This window comes from Nicotiana sylvestris, chromosome 7 (assembly GCF_000393655.2).
Source record: "Nicotiana sylvestris chromosome 7, ASM39365v2, whole genome shotgun sequence".
Classification (NCBI taxonomy): Eukaryota; Viridiplantae; Streptophyta; class Magnoliopsida; order Solanales; family Solanaceae; genus Nicotiana; species Nicotiana sylvestris.
The window spans coordinates 102,863,238-102,884,199 of record NC_091063.1 but is presented as its reverse complement, the minus strand read 5'-3'; the positions used below and the strand labels follow the sequence as shown (position 1 = coordinate 102,884,199).

The following is a 20,962-nucleotide window of genomic DNA, read 5'->3' as shown; positions in this document are numbered from 1 at the left end:
CATTCACAGATAGCATGAGAAAAATACATCTCTATGCCTACATATTAATGTGCAAGTGAAGTCATGAATGCCACAAAACCGTGTAGCATGAGAATGTGCATCTCTATGCTTGTATATCAAGTATGCATGTCAAATGCAATGCATCACAGTGATGAAATCATGTACTCACACTCTCAGAGTACTCAATCTCACTGTCTCGACTCCCACTCATCACCTCAATCACTCAGCACTCTCAGCCACTCAACATTGTATGGTACCTATGCTCACTACAGATATATCAGACTCAAGAGGCGCGGATCCTGCCCAAGCGCTAATATAAGCCAACCTCCTGCAACGGCGTGCAGCCCGATCCCATAATGAATCAATAAAACCTAGTGCGGCATGCAGCCCGATCCCATAATGAATCAATAAAACCTGGTGTGGCGTGCAACCCGTTCCATATAATAATAATATATATAAAGCCATAATGGTATACTGCGCCATGCAGCCCGATCCACAATATATCTCACAACACGGCTCTCAGGCCCCAACTCAGTCATCAATCTCTCCAGCCTCTGAAACTCACAAATCTCATGCCAATCAGGCCAAATGATGATAACATGATGTGGCAATAAAGGATTACAGAGACTGAGATATGATATGCGAATGAATGAATATGAGTGAGTATGTAACTACAATTTAAGCAAATAACGCAATAGCAAAGATGACCTCAGTGGATTCCAACAGAATAAACATATAACCTAAACATGATTTCTAATATGATTCATAGCTCAATTTCTCTAACACGTAGAAATTTTATGGATAGAAAAGATTAGGTAACTACACAATATAATAGAATCAACCGAGTCATAATTCCCACAGTGCACGCCCACACACACATCATCTAGCATGTACATCACCTCATCACTTAACACATAGCATGTATGTTCAGGGATTCATACCCTCAGTACTAAGTTTATAAGTGTTACTCATCTCGAACTAGCTGAATCCAATACCAGCAAGCCAAACAATACTCTAAAAATGCCATATCGCATGAACTGACCTCCGAACGGCTCAAAACTTGCCAAAAGAAACTCAAAAACATTAAATAATACCAAAGGAAACAAACCCAATCGATAAAGGTCAAATCTTTAATCAAAAGCCCAAAGTCAACCAAAAAACTTATCAAATCCGAAAACTCATTCAATTACGAGTCCAAACATGCTAGTTTCACTCAAATCTGACTCCAAATCGATGTTCAAAACTAAAAATTCAATTCATCAAATTTTAGAAAAAACCGCCCAAATTTCACTTTGAAATCATTAACCAAATGCCAAAAATGACGATGAATTCATAAAATATAATCACAACCGAGTATAGAATACTTACGCCAATCCATGCGGTAAAAATTGCCTACAAAATTGCCTAAATTTGAGCTTCCCAACTCATTATATGACCAAATGAACAAACTCTCGATATTATATGCTTCTGACAAGCTGTTCTGCCTCATTTCTTATGCCAAACGATCTCGAAACTCGCTTTTTGATGTCTCCAATAGATTCCTCATGAAATTTCAGTCAATTTAGACTTTTGAATCACTCCATTGACCTTACAATGAAGGAGATATGTTGGTTTCATTATTTCGAAATAGTGCAAATTTTTAATACGAATTCAGTGGCAATTTCGTAATTAATCTGAAATCTAGCAACCCAATTCTTAGTAAAATGGTCATAAATTTCTCATACGATGTTGAAACTTGATGATTTCAGATGCTATGGTTCCAAAATTACGATATGAATATAATGGTTTAGTCGAAACATAAATCAAAGGTCTTTTCCTCAATATGATAACCTTTATGCTCAAATCGATGTTGAAACCGAAAACAATTACCATACAACCCAAACTTATCCAAAACTCATCGGAATTTAATCAAACTTTGTGGACATGTCCAAAATCATCATAAACACTTATTGGAATAATTAAAACCTGATTCCGAGTCCGTTTACCCAAAAGTCAAACCTTGGTCAACTCTTCCAACTTAAAATTTCTAAAACGAGAATCATTCTTCCAAATCAATCTCGAACCACTCAAAAACTGAAACCACCCATACACGCAAGTCATAACACATATATGAAACTAGTAAAAGTTTCAAACCACTCAATGGAATGCTAAGGCATAAAATGACCGATCGGTTCGTTACATTCTCCCCTACTTAAATATATGTTCGTCCTCAAACGTGCCAAAAGTCGTTCCAAAGACATCAAATCGCCATTTACCCTCGCCATTCACATAACCATGGGTGATCCCACATCACCCCAATCCCTATAAGCCCGACAACACCATCTAACATAGGATCCTTACTTCAACCTTAGTCCATAAACCTTAAAACCCAAATCCCAACATCTAGAACTCATTATATGACCCGATTCTTGCATCTATCTACCGTATAACTCTAAAAAAGTTGTATCAATCCATAACTATAACCCAATATGTAATCACATGATATAACACACAACTCATATACTTGTAGCAATAAACTTCCGATCATAGTAGTTGATCAAAAACAAACCCGGTACCAGTAATAAACCTCATGTCAATTAAAACCCTGTTCTAAACCTTCGTACACTATCAATGATGAATGAAACATGCATAAACTCATAAACACTTATCAGATCAACAAGTCATGGAGCTCTCCCTCCTACAACAAGAACCATAGCTAATTTCTAAGCCGATCAATGACATTATCCTTCCAAATATCCCGCAATCAATTCTGATAGCACCCATTCTAGGTCCAATAAACTCATCTCATCAAACACAACCACCCTACTGACATGCCACACCAATACGACCTTAAGCCATAAACCATGAAATTCGTGCACCAATACGCAACCATTCAAATGCACCCAAAAATGAAAAAATGACTCAAATGAAAGGACCATCCAACAAGTTCAAGAGATATCACCGCAAGCACAAAGCTAAGAACCCATTACACATAATAGAACCAAGACACATGGATCTAACACAAAGGATTATATCAAAGCATAGCCTCGCTGCAATGCATGTCCCATTCAAACACCGGTCTATATGAAATACCTCAAGCCATAATGCTCAAATCATCAACCACACAAAATTCAACAACAAGTACACAAAGTGCATGACCATAACCACGGAGAAGCAAATAACACAATATACAACAGCCCGAAAAGATCATAACCAAGGCGCAATCAATTATTCCACACCCCAGTCACCATCTCGCTCGGATTCCACTATAATGCCCAAACAGAACCGCACCATATGTGCATATAACCAACTAATCACCACCCCTCATAGCATAGAAGAGTAACACATAGAGCATATCAGACACGAATAAGCTCAACTTTAACTGAATGACTCAACCCTCAATACTAATAGTTCTAAGTCAACAAATACGAACCGATGTAGAATGCACATCCCCCTAGGGCCTACCAATGGGCCTCAAATCAATTTAACCTTCCTAGAATAGTGAAGCATATCAAGTTGGGGCATAAATAGTCACCAAACTACATGAATCTAGCCTATTATGAACACCCCCACACTTAAATCATTGCTAGTCCCCGAGCAATACACCTTACCTTACAAAGGTTCCTTCACTAAGCTTTTCCTTAACATATCACCGAAGTTGCATCTAGTAGTGTTACATTTTTTCCTCAAGTGTCAACTCTCACGTGCCGTGCAATATTCATACTTACTCAAATTAGTCTATACAGAGGTCAAGACTTACCTTTCCTTCGTGAATCAATTGCCCTCACATCCCACAAGAGAGTAGTTCCATAAGTAATAATATTAAGAATAATTAGGTACTCAGATAGACAAAATTCACTCACTCTCAGAAAGAACATTCATATGCCACAAAGATATACCATAGGCTTGCCCGTAGTGTACTATTCTACTAATCGAGCTTATTCAGTGTAAGATCAATTAGGACTTCATTTGGTTGTAATGTAGGCTAAGAGACAGGTAGGATATATTTGGATATAGTGACTAACCTCCCTAAGCACTTTTAATACAATCACTTTCGCATTTAGAACCATACTTATGTCAGATCGGACATTTCACCATACTTCTATTTATAATACCCAAAACTCCTTTTGGTGCAATTGTATCAAGTCATCACTTATCAAGGACTACATTTTCTTATTTTCTTTTCTCTCTTTTTTTTCTTTTTTTAAAGTGACGCTTATTCTTTCATTTTTCAAAACACTGCACTTTTTTTTCTCTATTTCATTGGTTCCACTCAAATACCAAACCACCACCCCACACTTTAACTTTTGCATATTTTATAACCATTCAAGTGCTCATGGGAGGTAAAGGGGTTCAAACAGATGGGCCGTTCAAACAATTGGGTAAAGTTTGTAATGTGGTTGCCAAAGAAACAGACTTATAGGCTCAACGGGTTAACTACGATGTATCGCATTTAGGTGGGACTACTTTATATGTCTGGCTTAACAAAGAAATGCTTATATCACTTCTAAGACTGAATAAAACTACTATTTCGCTTTGCAAACACACATGACAAGTTCTAGGCATCAAATGCAGAGCATAGAATACAATACAACTTACACACATATGGCACATGACTCACTCCAGATTGGCTTATCAAAACACTCTCGTTTGAGTACTCAAGTCAATGATAAACATACAATTTAAGGCACTCTAACAAGAATCAACAACTAAGACTAAGCATCACACTCTAGTGTCTACTGTGTTCAGGTGTATCAACACTAAGAGATTCTCTTCCTATCTCAGCTCATAGCCATATGTACCAAATAAAAACTATAAATAAAATAAACAAAAACTAACAACACCCGGTTCAAGCAAAACCCTTGGAAAATAACCGCGGCCCAAAGAAAAACCAGGGGGGAGTTACTACACTACCTAAAACAGAAAATCTTTTTGGTATTTTCTTTAGACTAACTTCCCTTAAGAAAACTGTCTAGAAGATCCGTCATTAGGAAGAGTCCAACATATTTTTGGGGTTTTTTAATTTAAAGGTCGACATAGACCCTCAAGAACCCCGCCGAATGTGATCCGTCATTGGGAAAAGTCGACACACCTAATTCAACTGCTACTCAAAGCCACAAAACAAAAGAAAACATAAAACAATCATGTTCTTACATATATACACATACACCGAAGAATCCCCCACTGCACACTTAAAAAGAAGACATGTCCTCATGGCATACAAAACAAAGAAATGTGAGGTAAAGGAACTTCCATGATGGATCAATCTTGATCGGAGACCGTCCCCGGGTCTAAATTTGCACGACCCAGAGCTCGCAGCTAGCCCATGATTTTCTTCTCAGATTTGAGCTGTTGGGTGGCCACAGCATCAACAAGCGTACTTAAGTCAATGACCGAGGTATGCAACCCTGCTACCTCCTGCTCTAAGGCTGCTAACCGGGTAACCCGACCAACCCCAGATAGTCCTGCATCTTCTGCAACCTGCTCATGAGCAGGCGACTCGTATCTTACTTCCTCCTGCTTATCCTCTCCCTCCTCAGATGCATCGGAGTCAACACTATCATCACCACCAGGTGCCACAGGCTCCTTCCCAGTAGTAACCTTATCAGTTTAAAACTTTGCCTCTATCGACACTTTTCCATCCACATTCAAATTTTCCAGCACCCGAGCTGCCTAGTAAAGCCTAGTGACTAAGGAAGGGAAGAAGAAACCCTACCTCTTCACCGGACAACGTATAAACATATCCTCATGAATAAGCCTAGCCACGTCAAAGTTGTGACTATTTATAAATCAACAAATTAATGCAGCTCAAGGAGCATTCACCTCCGTGCTATTAGAGGACGGGAGCAGGCGGTTGTTGATGACATACAACCATCACTTCCTTTCGAAGGTGAGAGCCGTTGAATGGAACTTCTTCCCATATTTCATCCACACAATCTCCTTGCCGGGTACACATATGGTTTCAAAGAACAACTCCCACTGAGTGTATTTTCTGTCATAGGCTTTATAAAAATCCTCTATTTCCCCCACAGGTGCGGGTAACTGGTATATTCTCTAAATAGCCTCAACAGAGGTATCCACAGCCTTCTTATGCACTGTTACTACACCATTCGCATGTTCTTTTACGTTGGCATAGAATTCGCACACAACCATCAAATTCCCATCGTCCGGCTCCTCAAAGAAAATTTCTAGCCCACGCCTGACCAGCTCATTATACAAGTTGGGACAACCATTGTGGAGCAACCCTATATCCATTCCCCTATCCGGTATTGGTTTCTTGGAGGCCTTATCCGCAAAAAGGTCCTGAGCCGCAACGGAGACGAACTGTTACTATCAAAAGGATGAGTAGGAGCTAAAGAGTGCACTCTAGAGGATCCAGCCTGACCGCTGGATGAAGCATCGGTGGTTCGGCATTTCCTGGAGGGTGCCATAGTACCTAGAAGAAGAATATCATTAGCACAGCATAAAAGATGTGACTCAACTGCGGTTACTCAGACTTCACCCGCACAATTGGTCATAATTACCATTGACACTCATTGTGGCATTTTAACAAACACTTTATGGGCATCATTTACCGGAACCCCCAATTAATCATGTTGTAACCCAATTACTATCAAAATTGCCCCAAATTCACCCAACTAAGGTAAGAGATACAACTCCAAAAACACCACCACCCACAAGCAGTACGTATACACTACAAATTACTTCTAAGAAAAGAGAAGGAAAACTACTACGTACTCAAGAATTTAAAAGAAAACCCAACAAAAAATTGCAAAAAGATAACCTTACCTGAAGTGAGAGGAGATTGTGAGAAGTGGAGAAGACGAGTGGTGGGGATGAAATTGGCGTGGAACTTTTGGAGGATTAGGGTTGGGATTATTTGGGAATAGGAGAGGGGCGTATTTGTGAGAAGTGAGGAAGAAGAGGGGTTTCAATCGTGGGGGGGAAGGGTAGTCGTGGGGGAGAGGGAGTTGTGATAGGAGAAGAGGAGAAGAGTTAGGGTTCAATTAAAAAACAAAATAAGAAAATAAAAAAAATCTTAACTCAAACAGACCTCGCTTGGACTGCGCTAGTGAAACAAAATACTTGGCCATATGCGCGACCACTAGCGCGGTCTCAGTGCGGCCGTGCTCCTGGGGGAAAATCTGAGGCAGAATACTTGGCCATATGCGTGGCCACTAGCACGGTCTGAGCACGGTCGCGCTCCTGGGCCTTAAGATTTTTCAATTTATTTACCTTATCCTTCAGTGTTTGATGGACTTATCACTCGCCCAAGCTCACCTGCACTGGTTAGTACGTACTAAAAATCAAAAAGAATAATTCTGACTACACTAAAGTCACTATACATTAGGTTGCCTCCCAATAAGCACCTTAGTTAATGTCGTGGCACGACAGTTACAAGTCAATGGGTTGCCTTCCATGCAGCGCCTGATTTAACGTCACGATACGACGCAGTTAAGCGCATTTAAGGCTCGCTCGACCTCTGAGGTTCAGTCAGATAGATCACTGACACTTCCTTGGTTTTATCCATGCCCACATATGGTTTCAATCTTTGCCCATTGACTCTAAATGTGTGGGAATCTTTCTATTAGGCAATCTCTATTCCACCTGAAGGGAGCACTTCGACCACCCGAAATGGTCCAGACCATCGTGACTTGAGTTTAGCCAGAAATAGCCTTAATCTTGAGTTATAAAGAAACACCGTGTCTCCAGGATTGAAATTTCGCTCAACAATGTTCTTGTCATGCAACCTCTTCATTTTCTCCTTGTATAACCTCGTGCTCTTGAAAGCAAGAAATCGGAACTCGTCTAGCTCATGCAATTCTATGACTCTATTAGTTCCTGCTGCCTCAATGTCCAGATTTAAATATTTCATTGCCCACCAAGCTCTATGTTCTAGTTCCACTGGAAAGTTACAGGCCTTCCCGAACACCAACTTGTATGGTGACATACCAATTGGTGTTTTGAAAGCGGTTCTGTAGGCCCAGAGTGCATCATCTAGCTTTTTTCCCAATCAGTTCTTGTGGCGTTCACAGTCTAGGTTAGCACACTCTTTATCTCTATTCGACACTTTGACTTGTCCATTGGTCTGAGGATGATATGGGGTTGCCACCTTGTGTCACACATCGTACTTTTCTAGCAATTTCTTGAAGGCTCGATTGCAGAAGTGAGTGCCTCTCTCACTTATAATAGCTCTCGGGGTCTTGAAACAGATGAATATATTCTTCTTCAAAAGATCTACCACCACCCTTGCATCATTGGTGGGGAGTGTTGCAGCTTCCACCCATTTTTACACGTAATCTACAACAACAAGTATCTACTTATTGCCAAAGGAGCTGACGAAGGGACCCATAAAGTCTATCCCTCACACATCGAACACTTCAACCTCTTGGATTGGGTTCATGGGCATCTCATGGAAATGGGAGATGTTCCCGGTTCGCTGACATTCATCACAGCCCTTCACCCATTGATGTGCATCCTTAAACACGTTTGTCCAGTAAAACCCGACTTCTGGAACTTTTGCTGCCGTCCTGACTCCTCTTAAATGTCCGCCATATGCCGATGCATGACATGCCTGCAAAAGAAAAGATTTTTCTATCTCGGGGACACACCTCCGGATCATATTGTCAACACAAATTCTAAACAGATAAAGTTCATCCCAATAATACATGTGGCAGTCAGGATAAAACCTTTTCTTTAGCACAGAGGAAAGGTCATAGGGAACTATACCGCTTACCAGGTAATTTGCAATGTCTGCATACCATGGCACTTCCTCAAGACTTGTGGCGAGTAGCTGCTTGCCTGGAAAGGTTTCCAAAATTTTCTCTGTCTTAACTAAGTTTTCAGCTCCTTCAAGTCGCGATAGATGATCAGCGACGTGGTTTTTCGTGCCCTTATGGTCACAAATCTCCAGGTCGAACTCTTGCAGTAGCAGCACCCAACGAATCAGGCGTAGTTTGGACTCCTTCTTTTCAATCAAGTACCTGAGAGAAGCATGATCAGTATATATAATTACCTTAGAGCCAATCAGGTATGATCTAAACTTGTCGAATGCGAACACCACAACCAATATCTCTTTTTCAGTCATAGTGTAGTTCAGCAGGTCTCCACTCAACATTCTACTGGCGTAGTAAATTGAGTGGATTATCTTGTCTTTCCGCTATCCTAGCACTGTCCCCACTACATAGTCACTAGCATCACACATGAGTTCGAATGGTTGCTCCCAATCCGAGGCAACAATGATGGGTGCTATAACTAGCCTCTTTTTCAACTCCTCAAATGCTACCCTGCAATCATCAGAAACACATGAAAGGGTGATCTTTTTCTAACAACTTATAGAGAGGGTAGGCAATTTTCGAGAAATCTTTGATGAATCTCCGATAGAAACCGACATGCCCGAGAAAGCTCCTGTTTGCCTTAACTAATGTGGTGGGTGACATCTTTGTTATCACATCAACTCTAGCACGATCCACCTCGATTCCCTTGCTTGATACCAGGTGCCCCAAGACTATACCCTCTTGTACCATGAAATGGCACTTTTCCTAATTAAGTACAAGGTTAGTCTCCATACACCTTTTCAACACTCGGGTCAGGTTTCTAAGGCACTCATCGAATGCGTTTTCTACCACTGAGAGATCCTACATGAACACCTCCATTATGTCTTCAACCATGTTGGTGAATATGGCCAGCATGCACCTTTGGAATGTGGTGGGTGTATTGCATAGTCCAAAAGGCATCCTCCGGAAGGCATAAATCACATATGGACATGTGAATGAGGTCTTCTCTTTGTCCTCTAGTGCAATGGAGATTTGGTTGTACCCTGAGTACCCATCAAGAAAACAGAAGTGGAACCTCCCTGCCAGTCTTTCAAGCATCTGATCAATAAAGGGAAGTGGGAAGTGGTCTTTCCGGGTGGCCAGATTCAATTTCCTATAGTCCATACAAATTCTCCAACCTATGACGGTCCTTGTAGAGATCAGCTCATTATTATCATTTTTTACCACCATCATACCACCCTTCTAAGGAACACATTGCACCGGGCTAACCCAGTTGCTGTCAAAGATGTGGAAAATGATTCCCGCATCTAACTACTTAATGATCTCCTTCTTTACCACTTCCTTCATGTTGGGGTTCAGCCTTCTTTGGTGCTCCCTGGAAGGTTTATGCCCCTCTTCCAGCAGAATTTTATACATACAATATGTCGGGCTGATCCCTTTAATGTCTGCCATGGTCCACCCAATGGCAGTCTTGCACTCAGTGAGTACCTGCAAAAGTTGTTGTGCCTGCACATCTAACAAACTAAATGAGATAATAACAGCTAATGTGGAGTTAGGTCCGACGAATGCATACTTGAGATGTGCGGGCAGTGGCTTCAACTCCAGCTTTAGTGGTTATTCTATGGATGGCTTGGCTGAAGGAGTTTATCTTTTCTTTAAGTGAAGGGGATCAAATTCAAGTGTTCTCTCCCAAAAGCCTTTTCCCTCAAGAGCTAACACCCATTCTGCCAATTCTTCCCCATTCACCTCATCAAAATTCATAAGACATGCAGCAAGAGGATCCTCAATAGTCAATGTCTCATCATCCTCTTCCATGATTACATCCACGACATCAATAAGAGAACAATTGGCAAATTCACTTGGTCGCCTCATTGATTTTTGCATGTTGAATGTTATCTCCTAATCGTTCAACCTCATCTTGAGCTCCCTAGTTTCACAATCAATGAGGGCTTGCCCTATGGCCAAGAACGGCCTTCCCAAAATTATGGGAATTTCTTTATCTACTCTACAATCCAGAATCACAAAATCTGCAAGGAATACAAATTTCCCTACCTGTATCAACACGTCATCCAAAATACCTGAGGGTCTTTTCATATTTCTGTCAGCCAGCTGCAACAACATAGATATGGATCTAGCTCTTCCAATCCCCAGCCTCTTATAGATCGACAAGGGCATAATATTTATGCTAGCCCCCAAATTACAGAGTGCCTTGGCAAAGGCAAAGTTACTAATGGTGCAGGGAATTGTGAAACTCCCTAGATTAGACAACTTTTTAGCAACTGGTCTAGTTACCACAGCACTGCATGTCTGAGTTAGATTCACTGTGGCTAAGTCTTGGAAGTCGAATTTTTGGGACATCAAGTCCTTCATCATTTTTGCATAACCAGCCATCTCCTTCAAAGCATCAATCAACGGAATATTTACCTGAATTTGTTTCAACATTTCCAAGAATTTCTTGTATTGTTCCTCTTTCTGGTATTTGGCCAGCCTCTATGGGAATGGTGTTGGAGGTCTCTTCTTCCCAGTGATTTGGGTTTTCTCTTTATCAGACACCACCTCAACTACTGGTTCTTAGGCTTTCTCAGCTTCTTTCTCAGCCTCAATCTGTGTGTTGGTTTCTTCCTGGGCAGGCTGTACTGTCACCTCTGTCAGTTTTGCTGAATCATCTAGCTCAATAGGCACTGGTACAAGTTTCTCATACTGTCTGCTTTTTTTAGCCCTCTCTTGCTCCAAGTCTAGGTCTCTGCTATTATGTAGACTCACTGCCATCAGCTATTTTGGGCCTTAATCTTTTGGATTTACCTGAGTGTCTGCAGGCAATGTCCCATGAGGACGATTATTCAAAGACATCGAGATCTGGCCCATTTGCACTTCAGTATTCATTATGGTTGACTCATGTGCATCTACTCTTTCACTCATTTTTGCATTTGACCCAATAACCTATTGCATCATTGCCTCGAGTCTAGCAAACTCATTTTCATGTCTCCCACCATGTTGTTGTTGAGGAGGATGATAACCCTGCTGTTAATTTTGGTTGTTATACCACTATGTCCTTTGGTAGGGTGCTATATTATTATGAGGTCATATGGCTCCCAGATTTCCATTGTTGTGTTGTAGCTGGACTGGGCTGTATGGCTGATTCTGTTGGCCCTAATTCCGACCACCTTGTCCCTGGCCCCCATAATTAGACACATAATTCATGTCATTAGGGTAATGATGATGATCACTTTCCGCATTCCACTGGCTACCAATTGGCTGACTAATGCAAGATGTTCATAAGCCCTTATTGGTTGTATCTATAATGTGCACCTGCTGCTTCTGCCCTGGCTCTTCTACCTTTTTGGTGAGTATGCTCATTTGTGTCATTAAGATGGTCATATTTTCAGCAAGAGTGTTGGTTGGATCTAAGGCCACTACAGGAGTGATAGGTGCATTCCTGGTTGTCCACCCCGAATTCTATGCCATCTTGTTAAGCAGGATCTGGCTTTCTCTCCATGATTTGCTCAAGAATGCTCCACTAGCAGAAGCATCAATATTAGCCTTCACGCTATCTGTCAGACCCATGTAAAACCGCTGCCGCAACATCTACTCTGGAATACCGTGGCACAGATATATAACCAACATCCCTTTGAATCGATCCCATGTTTCTTGCAATGTTTCCATTGGTTTCTGTCTGAAGCTCAAAATTTCATCAATTTGCTGAGCAGTCTTGTTAGGTGGATGAAACTTATTCAAAAATTGCTTGACTAATTCCTCCCAAGTTGTGATGGAATTAATAGGGAGTGAATTTAGCCAAGTCTAGGCAGCTCCTGTCACTGAGAATGGAAACAACAACAGTTTTATTACTTCTTGAGTTATGTTGGGATGCCTTTGAGTTTTGCAGATTGACAGAAAATTCTTCAAGTGATGTTGAGGATCTATAATGTATGACACCAAAAATAGTCCCTTGTTTTGCAACAAGTGCAACATGTTGTTTGTGATTTGAAAAGATTCAGCCTATATCTGCGGGACTAATATCGTTGTGGCCAAATTCTCTGTTGTGGGTTGCGCCCAGTCATATAGAGTAACCTCTGGAACTAGAGGTGCCACTACCTGCGCAGCTGGGTCTACCACATTATCCTTGTTGTTGTCTCTGTTGTTTACCTGGTCTACCATGTCTGGTTCAGGTTGTTCAACTGATTGTTGTTGTTTGTTTTTCCGGTTGGCCTTATTCAAGGCCTTGAAAACTTTCTCGAGATCTGATAGTGCTTCAAACACTTCACCAGTTATCGATGAGTTTCTAGGCATGCACATGTATAACCAAGTTAGCAAACGTTAAAATTTTAATGTATGGATTGACAATGAAAAAAATTGACTACACTAAGAATTTTTGTATTTCTTTCAACTATAATTGATAGCACCGTTAATTCCCCGGTAACGGCGTGAAAATTTGATCACGCCCAACTATGCCTTATAAAAAGGAAAGCAGTCGTTGCAAATATAATCTGGGTATTTAGCCCAGAGTCGAATCCCACAGGGAATTAACCTACCAAATACTTTTGTCAGACTCACTGAATTCTCCGTAATCAACTTTCCAAATATTTTGAATATCACTTGGTGATATTTCTACTATCTATAACTGAATAAAATTAAATAAACTAAAAGCTAATTATGACTGAGTTGTAAACAAATAAGGGAATGATCTAAGGTTGTGATTTCCGCTATTGATGGAATCCCTTCCTGTCATGTTTCGTATAGTTTTGCCTAATCGTCTTTATCAATCATGAGCACTCTTACTACCGTAACTATCCCTCGAGTAATTATGACAATTTACTAGACGCACTCTCCCAATTTACGCTCGCTGACATTTATTACAGCTCACTTAGATCGCACCCAAGGTTTCGTTATCCCTAATCCTACCTTTAAACCCTCGGTTATTGATTCCTCATATACTTTGGGAGTAGTGTTGTTCAACAACTAACTAAATATGCACTCTCTCCCGAGTAATACATATTAAATAGGCACATCTAATTGAGGATCCTATCAATTAACTACAACAATAACGTAGTTGACCAAATAGAAATTAAACTAGGCAAACTATATTAACACAACAAGAAGTTCATCCCTTAACAGGTTCCATCAAAACCCTAGACTAAATAATTTAGCTACTCATCGTGTTCATAATAACAATAGCAAAATTCATCATGAATGATAAAAACAAAAGGAATAAAGGTAGAACTCGTTGCCGAATTATCCTCCTTGCCTCTTGCCTCTACTTGCCTTGAACAAAACTATAAAAACCTTGATATCCTCTTTTTTGGGCGACCAGAACCTCTTATAGGTTAAGTGGAATTGACCCCAAACTTCCAAGTTTACCCCTAATATTTCTGCGTTTCAAAATGACTAGCGCGGCCGCGCAAATGGCAAACTACACTGTCGCTGCTTCCTAGACTAGCGCGGCCGCATTCGTGACCGCACTTGGGCCGTGCTAATTGTCTTCAACACTGCCCTAGTTCTTTTTCCCTAGCGTGGCCGCGCTTGGCCCACGCTAGAGTGGATCGGCTGTTTATCTCTTCTTTTCTTTCTTCTTTCACACGTACTCAATTCCGAGGGGCTTTCCTTGCTTTAATTTAGCTCTGAACATTGTCCTAAGTCCCCATAAGCACGACTTGCTCCAACAAAACATAAAGTTCACAATTAGAGCCATTTTATCGTTATTTAACTTTCCTAGAACAATGAAGCATAGTCAAATTGGGGCATAAATAGTCGCCAAACTACATGAATCTAGGCTATTATCGGTCATCAATCAAATGCAAAAATAAAGATGGATTCATGAAATATAATCAAAACCAAGTATATAATACTTACTCCAATCCATGTGGTAAAAATTGCCTACAAATTTATCCAAATCCGAGCTCCCCAACGCAAAATATGACCAAATGAACAAACTCTCGATATTTATATACTTCTGTCTTAGATGTTCTGCCTCGTTTCTTATGCCAAACAATCCCGAAACTCACTTTTGATACCTCTAATGGATTTTTTGGGAAATTTCAGTCAAGTTAGGATTTTGAATAATTCCATTTGACCTTATAATAAAGGATATATGTTGATTTCAATATTTGAAAATAGTATAGATTTTTAAATATTAATTCAGTGTCAATCTCGTAACTAATCTTAATAATCTAGCAAACCCAATTCTTAGTAAAATGGCCATCAATTCCTCATACGATGTCGAAACTTGATGATTTTAGTTGATATGGTTCTAAAATTATGATACGAATATAATAGTTTTGTCAAAATACGAATCAAAGACTGCTTGCTGAATATAGTAACATTTACGGTCAAATCGACTGAAACCGAAAACAATCACCAAACTACCCAAACTTATCCAAAACTCATCGGAATTTAACCAAACTTTGTGGACCTTTCCAAAATCATCATATAAACTTATTGGAATAATTAAAACCTGATTCCGAGTTCGTTTAGCCAAAAGTAAAATCTTGGCCAACTCTTCCAACTTAAAGCTTCTAAAACGAGAATCATTCTTCCAAATCAATCCCTAACCACTCGAAAACTAAAACCAACCATAAACGCAAGTCATAATACATAATATGAAGCTACTCAAAGTCTCAAATCGTCGAAAGAAACGCTGAATCTCAAAACGACCGGTCAGACCGTTACAATATTATTCCTCTACCTTTAAATGTTGTCTACATTTAACTTCAGTTATAATTTACAAACAAATATAGTCATATTGTCACCAAACTTATTATATATACTCATATTTCTTACAGAAGTCCACCATGGTAAGGACCCAGTCTATGTGGCCTTATATTCGGGTGAGGTGGACGTCATATAGCATGTCACCTCACCACCCCTACCCTATTTTACCCACTCCCCCAATATCTTCAATTCTCCTTCAATTTCTTCTTTCACCCCACCTAAAGCCATCAATAGATCCATTATCAGTAAATAAGAATATCTCGTGATTTTTGCCCCAATAATTAAATCCTCTATCAGATAACCCTTTCCCATAACATTACTCCACCGGAAGAATCCATCACACTCGATTCCACTCTTCAACAGTGCATGCGCTTTATCATCTTCACCAAGCTGAGAACCACCCAACCACCTACCTTCATTGACACCTCCTTCCTACTCTCACCGTTATACAACCACCATAAAATGCACAAATATATTCATTTTTATTGGCATACAAAGAATACTACAGCGACTTTGAATCGGCTTTTGAGTTTTCTCTTTCTATACATAGTTATTTTACTAATAGAGGTAAGTGGAGTCCAAGATTTCACTTGTAATTTTTTGTACAAATATATGCATAATCTTCTTAGAAGAAAAGATTAAATTCACTTATAATACTCCTTGAAATATTAGTCTGGCTCATAATTAAGCTTCTGATAAGTAGTGATGGATTTTGATTAAGCTATAGAGGAATAAAATACTTATAAATATTTAATGCATAGCAATGATTTTTTGAATCGGCTTTTAGGTTCTCTCTTTTTATCGATAAAACCCCCAACTTTCTTGCAAGTTTACCATCGCCGTGATTTTGTATTATAGTACTTTTCAAGTTTCTTTATTTGTACTATCATTTTGTGTTCTCCTTAATGTTTAATCCAAAAATAGTTTTCATGGTCAAAACTAGTATTAAAGAAAATATGGTTACCGATTACTAAATTTACTTCACTTTCCAAAAAATACAAGAAAAAATAAATAATTGAAATGATAAATAAAGGAAAGTTCTTCAACAAGAAATCAAAAAATATTTTAGGGCAATATTGGATTCATCTAGTCCTTCATTGATTTTGGGTCAAAATACCTTAACTTTTAGTGGTCTCCGTTGACGGCTATAACTCGCCAGAATTTTCAACTTTCGGGTATTTCTCTGTCTCCGATCTCTGAAACTTCATGCAAATTTCCTCTACTCTTTTCCTATCCAGATTCTCCGACTGCGTTCTCCTCATCGGACCTTTTGATTCCATTGCCTTAATTTTAATCGTTTTCGCTTTTTCATCGGAACATTTTAGTTGGAGTATCGGTTTGAATAACCAACTGTTGTTTCTCCTTGACCCAAAATCTATGATTTCAATTTTTGTTTCTTTGCTAAAATAATGGTAACCTCTCCACCAGCAAATCTCCAGCGCCGACACGGGTAAACCAGTCCTGCACTCCTATCTTTTTCTTGGTCTTGTGGTGTGTTGTGTGTGTTTCATGTAGCACTTTTTGGTGGCTGTTTAGTGACGGGTGGGAGGTGCACGGGCAACCGTAATAGAGCAGGTCATGTGCCAGTCACAAGGGTTGGACATCGAGTTCCACAACATCTAGGTTTTATTCGCGGGAATTGGTACCTCCCGCCACCTATTTTCTTTCGCTTGTTTTAGTTAATTTGATGTTGTATTAGTTGTAATTTTTGTTACTTCCGAGTTTTGACCTTTGCTTGTCTATAGTTGCATTTTTTGTCTAGACCACCGTAGGTATAACAGTTGTAGTTAGTAATGGCAGAGTAGGGTCATGTCCTTGGGGTGGGCGGGCGAAGGGGTGAGGGTGGGACACGGGTCAAGGGGTGGGATAGGGACCATAGGGGGTAAAGGCAACAAGGGAGCCTATAGGTTGAGGATTGGATCGTGGAATATAGGGACGTTGACAGGTAAGTTTATAGAGCTGGAAAAGATTCTCCACAAGAGAAAGGTCAATATAGCTTGTGTTCATTAGACAAAGCGGGTAGGATCGAAGGCGAGAAATATGGACGGGTTCAAATTGTAGTACTCTGCATGCGTGAAGGGCAAGAACGGAGTGGGTATTTTGGTGGATAGGGAGCTCAGGGAGTCAGTGGTAGAGGTTAGATGGGTGAATGATAGATTGATGGCGATTATGTTAGTAGTTGGAGGGAGCACTCTGAATGTTTGTAGTGCTTACGCGCCGCAAGCGGGCCTGGACAAGGATGTTAAGAGGCACTTCTGGGAGGGATTAGATGAGGTGGTGTGGGGTATTCCACTTGCGGAGAAGTTATTTATAGAAAGGGATTTCAATGGTCATATTGGGTCGTCCGATGGGGGTTATGGCAAGGTGCACGATGGCTTCGTCTTTGGGGATAGGAATGGAGGAGGCACTTCACTATTGGATTTCACTAGGGCTTTTGAGTTGGTGATCGCGAATTCTGGTTATTTCGAAGAGGGAGGAGCATTTGGTTACTTTTTGGAGTATGGTAGCTAAGACTCGGACTGATTGTCTCCTCTTAAGGAGGTGTGATAGGGGTTGTACATGGATTGTAAGGTGATCCTGAGTGAGAACCTCGCAAGTCAACATAGGCTCCTAGTGATGGACGTTGGTATAGAGATAAAGAGGAAGAAGAGGTTTTTGCAAGGTCAACCGAAGATCACATGGGGTGTTTTGACTAAGAGTAATGCACAGGAGTTGGAGGGGCAGTTGATGGTTGTGGGTGCTTGGAAGAGTGGTGGGGATGCTAGTGCTATGTGGACGGAGAGGACAGACTGTATAAGAGAGGCAACGAGAGAGGTGTTAGGGGTTTCGAAGGGTTATTATGGTGAGCACAAAGGTGACTAGTGGTGGAATGACGTGGTCTAAGGTAAAGTGGCAGCAAAGAAAGAGGTGTACCTTTCGCTAGTGGAGAGCACCAACGAGGAGCAGAGGAGAGCGAACAGAATAGGGTATAAGGAAGCTAGGAAGGAGGTGAAATTAGTGGTCACTGAGGCTAAGAATGCTGTATTTAATCAGTTGTATGAAGAATTGGGGGGTAAAGGTGGGGACAAGAAGTTACTTTGGCTGACCAAAGTGAGAGAGAGGAATGCTTGTAACCTGGATCAAGTGAGGTGCATCAAAGACGAGGAAGGTAAAGTGTTGATGGAGGAGTCCCAGATTAAGCATAGATGGTAGACGTACTTTCATAAACTCCTGAATGAAGAGGGGGGTGGGAACATCGTGTTGGGGGAGTTGGGGCACTTCGAGGGTCTTTGAGACTTTAGGTACTGTAGGTGTATTAAGATGGAGGAGGTAGTGGTAGCTGTGTGTAATATGAGTCAGGGCAAAGCAATTAGACCAGACAAGATTCTAGTAGAATTTTGAAGGTATGTGGGTAGAGCAGGATTGGAGTGGTTGATTGGGTTGTTTAATGTTATTTTTAAGACGAAGAGAATACCAGATGAGCGGAGATGTAGTATGATGATTCTGCTGTACAAGAATAAAGGTGATATCTAGAACTGTAACAACTATAGAGGCATCAAGTTGTTAAGCCATACCATGAAAGTTTGGGAGAGGGTGGTGGAAGGGAGGGTAAGGAAGGTGGTGTCTATTTCTGAAAACCAGTTCGGGTTCATGCCGGTACGTTCTACTACAGAAACTATCCATCTTATCAGGAGGTTGGTGGAACAGTACAAGGATAGGAAAAGGGATTTTCACATGGTGTTTATTGACCTAGAGAAGGTGTACGACAAGGTCCCTTGGGACGTGCTTTGGAGATGCTTGGTGATGAAAGGGGTGGTGGTAGCGTACATTAGATTGATAAAGGATATGTATGATGGAGCTAGGACTTGGGTCAGGACCACGGGAGGTGACTTAGAGCTATTTTCGGTAGTTATGGGGTTACACCAAAGATCTGCGCTTAGCCCGTTCTTATTTGCTCTGGCGATGGATGCCCTGACACACCATATTCAAGGGGAGGTGTCATGGTGCATGTTGTTCGCTGATGATATAGTTCTGATTGATGAGATGTGAGGCGGCGTTAATGAGAGACTAGAGGTTTGGAGGCAGACCTTGGAGGCCAAAGGTTTCAAGTTGAGTAGGACTAAGTCGGAATATATGGAATGTAAGTTCAGCAGCGTGACAGGGGAAGCGAACATGGTAGTGAGGCTCGACTCATAAGTCATCCTCAAGAGAGAAAGTTTCAAGTATCCAGGGTCAATCATCCAGGGAGATAGGGAGATCGACGAGGATTTCATGCATCGTATTGGGGTGGGGTGGATGAAGTGGCAGTTAACGTTTGGAGTCTTTGTGAAAAGAAGGTGCCACCGAAACCCAAAGGTAAGTTTTACAAAGTGGTGGTTAGATTGGTCGTGTTGTATGGGGTTGAGTGTTGGCCAATGAAGAGTTCACATATCCAGAAGATGAAAGTAGCCGAATGAGGATGTTGAGATGGATGTGCGGGCATACTAAACTGGATAAGATAAGGAATGAAGATATTCTATAGAGGGTGGGCATTGCTCCTGTGGACAACAAGATGTGTGAAGCGAGGCTTAGGTGGTTCGGGCATGTGCAGAGGAGAACTATAGATGCCCTCGTTAGGAGGTGTGAGCGGTTGGTTTTGGCAGGTCCGAGAAGAGGTAGAGGTCGTCCTAAGAAGTATTGGAGTGAGGTGATCATACAGGACATGGCGCAACTTCAGATTTCCGAGGACATGGCTCTTGATAGGAACATGTGGAGGTCGAGCATTAGGGTGGTAGGCTAGGGGTAGTCGAGAGGTCTTCCCTCTTTGTACTGGGTAGTCTGATAGAGTTTTGTTTAGGTTTGTCAGCGGTCTATGTTGTGTTTACATTGTTGTTTTGCATAGTTTTGTGTTATTGTCCTTTCACTTATTTGTTGCTGTTATTTTCTTTCTTGCATCTTTTTTGTTATAGGCCTTTTCTTGTGTTTCTTTTCTAATATTATTGTCTATTCTGTTGAGCCGAGAATCTCCCAAAAATAGCCTCTCTACCCTTTTAGGGGTAGGGGTAAGGTCTGCTTACACTCTACTCTCCCCAGACCCTACTATTGGGATTATACTGGGTATGTTGTTGTTGTTATTGATAAACAAAGGAAAGAAAGTTTATTGTTGATTGCTGATTAAGAATTGCAAATTGAAATCTCAAATCAAGTTTAAAAAAAAAAGATTGACTGCAAATAATTGAAAAATATTGAGATGATCGTACAAAATGAGGTAAGGGTTGTTGTACCCTATTTTGCACTAGTCAAAATAAGATTCAACTTGTGATTTCTATGTTGTTGATGAAAGAGAGTCGTCACCTAATAGTTTAATATATATTAGGGTACCTATTTAATTACTAAAGTTATATTCTATAATAGTTTACTAACCGGTGAGATTAAGAGTAAGGGTTCTTCTTCTTCTAAGGGGAAGGTGTTAGGCACCCCTTAAAATCTACCTTAGGTAGCTCCATAGGACTTATACTAGATTTAGGACTAATTATTTATAT

General features: G+C 40.6%; 4 protein-coding genes across 4 annotated transcripts; 3 read left to right on the top strand and 1 right to left on the bottom strand.

The window, feature by feature from the left end:
* Positions 1 to 10,655: 10,655 nt before the first annotated feature.
* On the bottom strand, positions 10,656 to 11,198 carry LOC138873545 (uncharacterized). Its single transcript, XM_070152015.1, has one exon. The coding sequence runs from the start codon at positions 11,196 to 11,198 to the stop codon at positions 10,656 to 10,658; it is 543 nt and encodes a 180-aa protein (XP_070008116.1).
* A 6,423-nt stretch (positions 11,199 to 17,621) lies between these two features.
* LOC104227517 (uncharacterized) lies at positions 17,622 to 17,972 on the top strand. The gene has a single exon (XM_009779775.1). The coding sequence runs from the start codon at positions 17,622 to 17,624 to the stop codon at positions 17,970 to 17,972; it is 351 nt and encodes a 116-aa protein (XP_009778077.1).
* Positions 17,973 to 18,077: 105 nt separating this feature from the next.
* On the top strand, positions 18,078 to 18,653 carry LOC138873544 (uncharacterized). Its single transcript, XM_070152014.1, has 2 exons — positions 18,078 to 18,252; positions 18,346 to 18,653. Exons 1-2 carry the CDS (start codon positions 18,078 to 18,080, stop codon positions 18,651 to 18,653), a joined length of 483 nt encoding a protein of 160 aa, XP_070008115.1.
* A 363-nt stretch (positions 18,654 to 19,016) lies between these two features.
* LOC138873543 (secreted RxLR effector protein 78-like) lies at positions 19,017 to 19,490 on the top strand. The gene has a single exon (XM_070152013.1). It carries the CDS (start codon positions 19,017 to 19,019, stop codon positions 19,488 to 19,490), a length of 474 nt encoding a protein of 157 aa, XP_070008114.1.
* The last annotated feature ends 1,472 nt before the right edge of the window (positions 19,491 to 20,962 follow it).